The 11,794-nt window shown below is 33.1% G+C and overlaps 1 protein-coding gene across 3 annotated transcripts; it reads right to left on the reverse strand.

Moving 5' to 3' along the window:
* Positions 1-4,382: 4,382 nt before the first annotated feature.
* Positions 4,383-10,724, reverse strand: LOC106076870 (uncharacterized). 3 transcript variants are annotated; one of them, XM_056010382.1, is made up of 7 exons: positions 10,570-10,724; positions 10,189-10,350; positions 9,422-9,523; positions 6,231-6,276; positions 5,886-5,951; positions 5,705-5,770; positions 4,383-5,557 (listed from the first exon to the last, which is right to left on the reverse strand). In XM_056010382.1, exons 3-7 carry the CDS (start codon positions 9,512-9,514, stop codon positions 4,611-4,613), a joined length of 1,218 nt encoding a protein of 405 aa, XP_055866357.1. In that variant the 5' UTR covers positions 9,515-9,523; positions 10,189-10,350; positions 10,570-10,724; the 3' UTR covers positions 4,383-4,610. The 3 variants fall into 3 exon arrangements, with proteins under 3 accessions (XP_055866357.1, XP_055866356.1, XP_055866358.1); XM_056010381.1 differs by having other exon boundaries at positions 10,197-10,350; positions 10,570-10,723; XM_056010383.1 differs by lacking the exon at positions 10,189-10,350 and having other exon boundaries at positions 10,570-10,640.
* Positions 10,725-11,794: the final 1,070 nt, after the last annotated feature.

The following is an 11,794-nucleotide window of genomic DNA, read 5'->3' on the forward strand; positions in this document are numbered from 1 at the left end:
TTTTACTCTGAACTTCACAAACAAAGTAAGTTATAGAAAAAAATAATAGACTTTTCCAATCTAGAAACTAGACTTCTCGTGTCTCTAAGAACCAGACTTGTCGTATCAAGGAACTAGACTTGTCGTATCTAGGAACTAGACGCCTCGTATCTACGAACCACACTTCTCCAATCTATGAACTAGACTTCTCGTATCTAGGATTTAGACTTGTCGTATCTAGGAACTAGACCCCTCGCATCTAGGAACTAGACTTCTCCTATCTAAGAACTAGACTTCTTGTGTAAAGAGGTTTTATATTTTGATCTCCTCATTACTTTAACTACACGAGGTACTAAATTATATACATTTTATTGAGGATTAGACGCAGGGACGGATTGAAGTATATGGAGTCACCGGGGCAGGATTTTTGTGGAGGCCCCTAAAATGTTTAAACATACTTTTAAGACCCAAACTGCTTAATTGATCCTTATGGAATTTCGTTGTGATTACAAAGTCAAAAACACTTTTCTCAAAATAAAAACATAAACAACAAAAACATTCACATAACTAGAACAGACATAGAACAGACACAACACAGACGTCTAAACATTCACATAACTAGAAAAGACATAGAACAGACACAACACAGACGTCTAAACATTCACATAAACAGAACAGACATAGAACAGACACAACACAGACGTCTAAACATTCACATAAATAGAACAGACACAACACAGACGTCTAAACATTCACATAACTAGAACAGACATAGAACAGACACAACACAGACGTCTAAACATTCACATAACTAGAACAGACATAGAACAGACACAACACAGACGTCTAAACATTCACATAAATAGAACAGACATAGAACAGACACAACACAGACGTCTAAACATTTACATAACTAGAACAGACACAACACAGACGTCTAAACATTTACATTAATAGAACAGACATAGAACAGACACAACACAGACGTCTAAACATTCACATAACTAGAACATACATAGAACAGACACAACACAGACGTCTAAACATTCACATAACTAGAACAGACATAGAACAGACACAACACAGACGTCTAAACATTCACATAACTAGAACATACATAGAACAGACACAACACAGACGTCTAAACATTCACATAACTAGAACAGACACAACACAGACGTCTAAACATTTACATTAATAGAACAGACATAGAACAGACACAATACAGACGTCTAAACATTCACATAACTAGAACAGACATAGAACAGACACAACACAGACGTCTAAACATTTACATAAATATAACAGACATAGAACAGACACAATACAGACGTCTTGATCCTGTTCCTGTTTCAGGGAGTAGCTTTGGTACAGTCTGAGAGAAAGGGACGGGATCAAGTCTTTACTGACAGAAGTTGCCCAGTTCGCGACGACTTGACGGAGTTACAAAGGAGCCATGTAATATATTCTCCGTGATTCTATTTTCGATTTTGCCAAAACATTTATGTCCAAAAAGTTTGTTTTAAATAAGGTCGTGTTGTGCTTGTGTTTTTGGATGCTGTTTTATAACAGTTTAGATGAAACTTTTGCCTTGCATTAAAGTTAGTCCATATGTTGGCAGACCTTGCATTGTCGTAGAGTTAAAAATTATAGCTTTAATAATGATACACTTACTGTCACCACCTCAAAGTTTGTGGCATAATGTAGATGCCCATTTTTAATGTTGTGAGTGCTAATCATAACTCAAGTTACTATAAGGTCAACATTTTAACCTGGAGTAAACCAGAGTTAACGACAGTTAGTTGGGGATAGTCGTTTTAGACAGTCACTTGATACATGGAGTTGGTACTAAGCCCTTGATAGAGTCACTTGATATAGTTAGAGAACAGCCAGTTAGAAATGTTATTGAGCTATTATAAAGTAAATGGAGATGTCTACCAGTATTTCTATAAGGAGTCAATAAGTTATTGACAAGTATTTCTATAAGGATTATGAGTGAATATTCGTGGATTGTGTCATACTCGAAATATGTTGTTATCATCTATCTATGTATCTTTGTATCTATGTATCTATCTATGTATCAATTTATATATGTATCTATCTATGTATCTATGTATCTCTCTCTCTCTCTCTCTCTCTCTGTATATATATATATATATATATATATATATATATATATATATATATATATATATATATATATATATATAGTTCGCCCTCTATAAACTTAAGCTCATCATAAATGTGGCTGTTAATAGAGCTAAACATGTCTTGCTTGTCAAGGATGTACACTTGATTGGAAGAGCGATTCAGACGATAGGACTTGCTGGAGGGTTGGGGGCACCTCTGTTCCATGGCAGACTGAGGTGATGTATAGTTTAACTTGGTAATGGAGACTCAAAGTAGACCTTTGTAACCTCGCCAAACCAATAGTGCAAAGAAAACATTCCATTTGATGATTAGTAACTATCTGTTCAAGGGGAGGTAAACCAACATACACAAATCCTATAAAGCAAAGAAAACATTTCATTAGACGATTAGTAACTATCTGTTCAAGGGGAGGTAATTGTCACATCACTGTGTTTAATGCTGCTTTAAGAACACTATACTATTAAAGTTATTAAACATTCATATTTCTAACCCAAACTGCGGGTTCTAATTTAAAAGAAGCTTACCAGGCCCATCTTCTATTTTTTTTTTTACAATAACAGATTGTACTATTAATGTCATCATTTTAATAGCATTTATGTAGAGAAAAAAACTTAAATGTAATAGGTGTAAGTGGGTAATTTAAGTTATGCCAGTCGTACGATACACTAAATATGTTAACCCTTTAAGTCCTACATCTTTCAAAGCATGTGACAAGAGCAATGGCTGATTGTGATAGGCCCCTGTCAGGTGGTGGTCCCAATTTGAGAAATCGATTAAATCGGCCTAAGACCGGTACTGCTTATTTGGATATACTGTATCTGCGTTACTAGTTGACTAGCGAACGTGAAAAAAAATGTATCTGTGATGTTAAGCAGTTGCGTCACTAGGGTCGGTGTCATCCGGTAAGTTATCTCAGTTAGTGGGATTGAGATGATTGTGAAATGTATTAAGTTTGGATAGTCCTACTTAATGTTTGTTGAGAAAAGTAAAGGCGGTTGGTCGTTGTGCTAGACACTTGACACCCTCGTTAACCCTGACCTCAGAAACAGACGACCTTTACATGATCTGCCCTATAGATCATAAGGTCTGAAAGGAAACTTTACTTTTATATACTTCTGATGTATAGACCAAGTTCTTGCAGTACTGTCAAGCATCAAAGGTTCTTGTCGAAGTCTTGTAGAAATATGTGAGCTTCAATCAACCCATACATCATTTTAGTAGTCATTTAATGACTCTTGCTGGTATGTAAAAGTAATTTTACATGGAGAAATACGTTCAGGTAATTACATACGCCTGTAAGGATCAATACAACATTCTTGGTCTTGAGGTTTCGGATATTGAAATTTAGTGGGTGTTGGTTTGTTCTAATGGATTCTTTAATACCATGAACTAATTATCACACATTTATTCGTTTTGTTACCAACATTGCCTCCTCGTCGACATATTTTTGATAACGCTGTTAAAATATAATGTAGAAAATTAAATGTAATGTTTTGAAGGTACAAGAGAAGACAACTGAGTTTTATTCTAAAAGTTTTTATTTATCAGTTATCTCCCTTGACAAACAAAATATCCGCAAATTGTAAAAGAACTAATAATATAGATATCAAGAAAAACACTAGAATTTTTTTTTCCTAATTTTCAATTCATTTTTTGTTTGTTTTTATGTAAAATGTTTGCTAAATTTTGAACTACATTTTAAACAAAAAAAATATATTCTAGATCTAATAGGTTGTTCACTGCAGATCTATTGACATTGCCTTACCTTACCTATCCCTTAGTCTGTTAGACCGTTATGGCACCAAGTAAGACCCGTCGACATATTCATAGTATACATTAAATGTAAGTTTTTGAGGTACAAGAAAAAACAACTGTGATTGTATTTTTATAAACTTAGTATTTATTAGTTATCTTCCTTAAAAAAAACAACATAGTTGCTTGTAAAAAAGAACTTAAAAAAAAATAATTATCAAACAACAAACTAGATTTTTTTTTGATTCATTTATTTTTAAAACATAACTTTTTGAATTTGAAATTTTTGTAAACTTATAAATTACATTTTAATAAAAAAAAAAAAAACAATATACGAACTATATCTAATAATTGTTTCTACAAACCTGACCCTTGATAGCAATATCTAGTTCTAGAGCTATACTTGGTAGATTTTGTTTGTATTTGAACAAGTTTCAATTAATGTAAATGTCAATTACAAACAACAACATTGATAAAAAAGGGAAACAAAACATTGTAAATTTAAAGATAATATACACACTTTATTTTCATAACTAGAACAAAAGTTGATCTAAGACAATAGGAAGATTTTTTTTCTAAGTCCAAAACAAAATGTTTCTATAAATATTTATCACAAAGTATAAATGTATTTATCTCAAGACTAAAGAGACATTTATTGTTCAGAATGTCAAGGGTTCTCAAAGATGTCTTCATGGTGGAGCTGGACAACTCACAAGGGAAACAACTCACTAGACATAACCAACTCCACTGTAATTTAATCCAGACTTGAGACTTCCACTGTGGACAAGTTCAGGCCAATTCAAGTCTCTATACCCCAGACACTGGACATGTGCTCCACTACTTCCTGGACATGTACAAGTTGTATAAGTAAACTTAGATCTAATACCCACTTCTACTTCTACTTTGTCCTTCCATTGACCAACACTGACCTGTTTCGAACAACCATGAGGATGTGACACTATAAAGGTCAACTTGTGTTTAGATCTAGAGGCCAAGTATTTGTTCCAAACTTTCCACCAGACAGGTTTAAAATCTTTTAACATTCCCATCAGTTTATTTCCTAAAGTTTTATCACATGTCACACATTTCAACATACACAAGTCATACTCAATGTTTACATAATCAACACTGACCTTATCAACACTGACCACTGGACATCCATCTCTATCATAAAACAGTCTCAAGGTTGTGTGGTTGGCCTCAATGTCATCAAAAACCACATGTGTGGCTGTGGTCACTTCAAACTCCCACCACACATTGCTGGCTGACTTTAAACCTTCACATTTTCTACACCAACACTTTGTGTAGGAAGTACGTCCAATTACTCTATCTTGTCTAACTCCATTTTGAAACTTGTATACATTCCCCACTCTTCCACTTCCTGTCCTCAAGTTTCTTCTCTCACGCATATTAGAAAATGGATATGGTTGAGTTGTCTTTGGATAAAACTTTGGTCTGGCTGGACTAGACATTTCCACACCTACTCTAACTGTGAGGTCTGCTATAACTTTGATGTATTCATACAAATCATTGTCTTGAAAAATTTCAGGTAAATGTTTCAAGGTGAATGTATCAACAGGTATAAACTGTCTATGACCTGGATTCTTCTTACAGCCAACAAGATATTTGTGTAGATCAGCTTCTCCACCTTCTGACTCCTGAGTTTCATGATCACCTGGAGAACAAGGAAATAAGCTTGACCCAATGTTTAGAACTCATGGTACAGAATTGAGTCAATCAAGAGATATCTATAAATAGATCAAGTATAACCCATTTAATGATCTCTACAGTCTATACACTAGAAATGAAACTCAAAAGTTACCAATTAGGGGACCTTCAACATCATCTGACTGAACTTTGGACTGGTCACTGGTGAAATGATGAGGATCTAAAAAGATACAAGTCAAATAACTATTTTATTTTTTTTTTTTATTATGATTATTAGAAAATAGACTTATACAAAAACCTTTCTCTATCTAAACATTTACAAATCAAAAGTTTACCTGTATCTTGATTCTCATCCCCAAAACTAGATAAGTCTGCTAGGTCAGATTGATCCTTTAGACAAACTGAAATAGTTTAAATACATGTGTCAGTCAGTCTATTTTTTTTTCATATTTTTCTTTTGAAAAACACAAAATATTTTTCAAAATACTGAATTTTTACATAGAGATAAAACTAAATATTTAAAATATAGTTCTAGAAGCTAAACATAGACCTAACACTGCAACAACTTGAATTTGATATGCTACTTATTATTGTGCTAAATTCTAGTGAAAAATTTGATAATAAAATAAAGCCATAAGACTAGTTTTAAACTAAGGTATTGTTTCACTCTGATTTCATACCATTAAGTCCACAGGTGTCTTGTGGAAAACAAAGGTCTATACAGTTCTGACGATTAGAACAAAATATGTACATAGAGCTGTTTTTTTTTTATATAAACCAATTTACATCATTAAAATATTCTCAGACGAATCTAATTTTTATTTTTTTTTGTTTGGTTAAATAGTTTAAACTAAAATTAACTGCATTTTTCCTTTCACTTAGACTGAATGTAATACTTTATCTTATCTTATATAACACAGACGTTACTTCAAAAAAGAAGATGATTACGTCCTACGCGTCATGCATTTAGTCATGCATATTAACCAATGACTTAAATTCTGCCAAGTCACTGGTTTTCCTGGCTAGCTCAGGCAACCCTTTCCATGCTCAAATAGCACTAGGGAAGAAGGAATGTTTGTACAAATATGTCCTAGCATATGGGACGAGAAATGTGTCTTTCAGAGTATTTTATTAAATTTTGTTTTTGTATTTGAAGATTATGGTTCAGTGTTTTATGTATAGCTGCTACTTTACTTTTAAGTCTTCTGTCCTAATGGCTTTCTAAATTTAGTGATTTTACTAAAGGTGTTACTCTGGTTAAGCGTGAATATTCGTTTGTTATGAATCTCACAGCTCTATTTTGTGTCTGTTCAAGTTTCTTAATGTTATCTTGAGTTGAGGGGTCCCACACGGAGGATGCATATTCTATTATTGGCCTAACCAAGGTTAAATAACATTTTAGTTTTATGTTCTTATTTGATTTATAGAAATTTCTTTTAATTAAGTTTAGATCTTAACCAGAACAGATTAAAATCTAACCAGTTTAGCTTAAGTTATTTAAATAGTACAGATGTTACTGTCGCGTAGTATAGACAAGTGTCTATTTCTTTCTCCTAACTCTGTTTTTTTTATTTCCTCTACTGGTAGTACGTGTACGGGGCGAGAGTGTCTTGTATTTTTTTTGTTTTGAATTGTTTTGCTACGTCACAAAGTCCGGTGACATCTATCGGTCATTCTTTGTCACGAGGCAGTTCACCCTCTAGTTTGGTTGTAGCGGACGGTGTGTTGGCTCGTAAAACGTTATTTGTCTGTACCTGTTTCTCGGACTTATTTTTCAGTTGGATTTTTGGGACCCCTGTTTAGGGTGAGTTATTCGTTTGTGATATCTATTATTGTATGTTGTATGAGGTTGTCACTATTTCTATTTTTAGTGTAGAAGTTGAGAGTATTGTGTTTATTTCGTTTATAGGGTGCCAGTGTTGGAGTTGTGGGCTTCGCTTGCCGTCTCAGAAATACATATTGCAGTTTTTTTCATTGTCATTGTCAAACTTTACTATTACCAAGGTTGGCAGTGTTGTGACGCCAGTCGGTCAGAGTCTGGTGGACCATAAAGCCAGGGTGACAAGTTAATAGCCGTAGCAAAGGTGCTTAAATTAATTATTGTATAATATCTTTATATATACCTATTATATATATATATATATATATATATATATCTAATATATATACTGTCTATTTGTCATCCTCATTGTACATACACATATATGTTTCATACAATTAAATTCATTTATTTTTGTTGTTATTTAAACTATTCACCTAGTTGTTTACTGTATGTACGACTGTGTGTGAGTGATGTTCTTGTCAGGTTGAACCCCGGGACCTTAACTGTATACAGCTAGTTAAAAACGCAAATAAATCCTAAACCTGACAGTTACTTTAAAAAGAAGATAATTATGTTCTATGCATTTGATGTCTCAAACTAATCAATCATGTTAATCATTGAATTAAACTCTGCTAAGACTTTGGTTTTTCTGGCTAATTCAGGCAACCCGTTTCATTCTTTACTGGCACTAGGGAAGGAGCACATGTACGAATTTGTTCTAAGTTACAAGTAATGCAATGTGGTGCAGTGACTATACAGTAAAGCACTTGGCTTTTAAACAAGGCTTCCTGGTTCCAATCCTAGTGAAGACTGGGATTTTTTAGTTACACATCTTCAAAGCAAAGCATGAAAGGAATACTTTTTATAAAAAATACAAGACTCTTAACACTAGATCTATTTATAGATCTATACTAATTATAATTATAGTACAATTGATCTATTTTAAAATCGAAGCCTATAGGTTAATTTACATATTTTAAGAACTAAATGTTGTTTACAATATTTACTACTGAATCTAGACATTTATAGATCTATGAAATTAAAGGTTATTAAGTCTACTCTAATTCTAGATCTAGACTATAGAGAAGCTAGGAAAAAAAAAGAAAAATGGATTTATCAGCTGCAGTATTCGTTACTCGTAATCGACATATTAATTTACGTTTAAAAGTCAAATCTCTATAAAACTATGGACGAATACAATAGTCATTAGACAAAAAGTATAAATCTGGATTTAGTTAAGATTTTTAAAACATATATACATACATATGCTCATGTATTACTGATAGACTATATTTTATAAACACCATTAACATTTTTATAGAGATAATAGATCTACCAATATTGCTAGTTTGAGATTCTAATAATTGAATTAAATTTCAACTAAAATAAATCGCATTCATGTAAAACCAGATTTTTCTGCATTTAAAAATTGCAATTTTAATTCTACATTGTTATTGTCTTTATTAGTATCATTATTGTTATTATATTAGAAACGGAGGAATTATCATTCTCATTATCGGTCTAGCTTCGTTAAGGAGAAACATAATTCATTGATGATTTTATAAATGGCAATTAATATTTAATTTTTTATTAAAACCCTAGTGGGTGTCATGCGCTTATGGATTGTTTCTTCGCTATGACCTGGATTCTTCTTACAGTCCACCTTCTGACTCCTGAGTTTCATTAAAATCCAACCTGGCATGTCAAGGTTGAACGTGAAGTGAAGAAAAAAGTATGAGATGAAAAAACAAAAGTTGTTTGTACATGTTTGATATTCTACTTCCTAGTTAAAACCTCACGCAGGACGACAGGAGAGCCTAGGAGTGGGTAGCGGGTGTGGTGCACTTATGGATTGCTTCTTCGCTAGTTGTGTGTGTGTGTGTGTTGAGATTTTTTTTTTACTTTAATGGTGCGCTGTTTCTAAGGACGCGCTATGTTGGCCTCATTGCTTCTTTTTGTTTTGCTTGGGTATCAGATTTTTGCTTTAATTTATAAAGAGGAAAGCCTAAATAATAAAACACTTTTTAGTTAAATTAAACAAATACAGACTGTATCTTGATTCTCATCCCCAAGACTTGATAAGTCTGCTAGGTCAGTCGATACTTTTCTATCAGTTTGAATTTTTTTCTTGCAGGACATCATTGACGAGTGCTAAAAATAAAGAAGAATTGGTTCAAAGTTGTTTTTGTTTTTTATACCAAACTTACAAGCGTAGATAACTGAAACTTTTTTCCCTTTGCTACCCAAATAGACTTTTTTATCTACCACTTCAAGAAATTACGTACAAAACTATGAGTACTTTGTAGACTTTGTTGTAACTCATGTTTTACTTTTTTTTTTCTCGTACATTTCCAAACATTAGCTGTGAATGTTTGTTGTTACAGTTTTGATCTGGGCTTTGCCTAGCCATTTTCTTTTCAACTATCATCACCTTCCTTGATATGTCCTAAAGAGTTGTCCGCACTTGCTGTCGGGGTTTGGGATCCAGTTGTCTCTCACACGATAGTATTTTTTTTTATTTCTGGACATGTTTCGGCGGAATTTGACTAACATTACATTAAGAAAGTAGATTTAACCAAATTTGCAACTTTGGAATCTATTCATAATTGAGAAGAAATATTTGGAATTTCCGATTTCTTATAGATCTATATTTTACAAAAAAATTCATTTAGTCAAAATCGCAAAAATATATGTGTAGACACATATCAGTATCTGATAAGTTTAGTTTTCCCATTACCACATGATTGGCGCTATACATTGAATTATAAACTCACACATACAGATACAAACATATACGTGCAATTATAACCACATACATGATCACCTTGTAAATCAAAAGCGGTTAAGTGCTTGGCTTCCGAACCTTAAGTCATGGGTTCAAATCTCAATGAAGACTGGTATTTTCAATCCAAAAAAAAATGGGTCCAATCCAATGGGTACCTGTCGTTATGCTGGCCACAAGACTCCCAGCTCGTAAACTGTTGGCCAAAAAAAAAAAAAAAACAGATGGCCTTTTTAACATCTGCACTTTTGTGAAAAAAAAAATCATTTGCTCGGTTTTAGATCTAAATCTATACACCATCCATAGAAACGTAAATTCGTTCTACGGTTGACTATTCTACTATTCTATATTAAGAGAAACGTTATATAAATAAAATAATACAATGTAGAAATGACTTTGAAATAGAATGACTTACTTAATAAGATCTCTGTGTTTGTACTGACAATTTCGTGAATTCTATTTATAGAAACACAGACATAGAATACAAAGTAATTCAAGAAATTTCCGATTTTTTCTTTTAATCAAACAAAATTTCCCCAGCGGTAAAGCGCCACCTTTTGTTTAAATTGGTATCTACTTGTCTTATAAGTTATGAGCATAGATTAGTCTATATTTATATAGTCTACGGTTATAAGTAACAAATATTACATGGGGTTCACTGCGGGTGGTGGCCGCACCGGGTAACTTTAAAACGGGTCTGACGTATTGGGTCTAGTCCAAATCCTTGTTCGCTGAGCTACAATGCGCTGCGGCAGAGTTGGCAATGAAATAAATAAGTGATCAATTATTTAAAGCTTTCATTCTAATAAGACATTGGAGATTAACTCATTGGCCACATCGTGAGAACTCAACTGTCGACTGTTCTATTGGTTTAAAATGTTTCGTTACGTAAATTTATTTTGGTTTTAAGTTTCTAAAAAGTGAATTCCCGATCTCGTCTCTATAAATAGACAAACATGATTATAATATGTGGAGCGCCCTCTAGGAAAATCGCGTCATGTAGCAACGTAGAGCTGTATCAGTAGTGAAGTTATAAATTCATATTGTATTGTCAATGTACAATATACAATTCTTAGCCCTGATGATTGATTATCAATAAGTCTCCCAATTACCTTCGACAGCAAGCTAGCGGTTTTAGATCTCCCACACCCAATCTGAGAACAATCTGAATTTTTTTCGCAATTATTTCTAGCATCTGACAATACAAGAATTTTAAAAAAGTTTATTTAGTTCATACTGGTAAGTAATAATTTAGTTTGGCATCGAAGAAAGGAAAGAATATTTCCTTGACAGATGTGGTGGTATAAGTTCAATTAGTCCCTTCTAAAGGCCGACTCCTAAAAGTTTAAAACTAACAATAGATAATAATAAAACCTTTACTGGCACAGTGGTTAGTATGTTGGCATGTCAAGGCTTTGAGCCCTTGAGCTCGACTTAAAGTCGTGCATCCTCATTTTATATATACAAAGCATCTAAAAAGTGATCACGGTAGCATTCACTCAAATACCTTCCCCCTTATTTCTCCACTCTCCCTTTTCTCAATAGTCTAGACAAGTGAGAAGATTATAATTTTAATAATAATAATGATCATGATAATAATAATAATAATAGTACTAATAATAAGGCTTGTCTAGTCTAGG

This window comes from Biomphalaria glabrata, chromosome 14, assembly GCF_947242115.1.
Source record: "Biomphalaria glabrata chromosome 14, xgBioGlab47.1, whole genome shotgun sequence".
Taxonomy (NCBI): domain Eukaryota; kingdom Metazoa; phylum Mollusca; class Gastropoda; family Planorbidae; genus Biomphalaria; species Biomphalaria glabrata.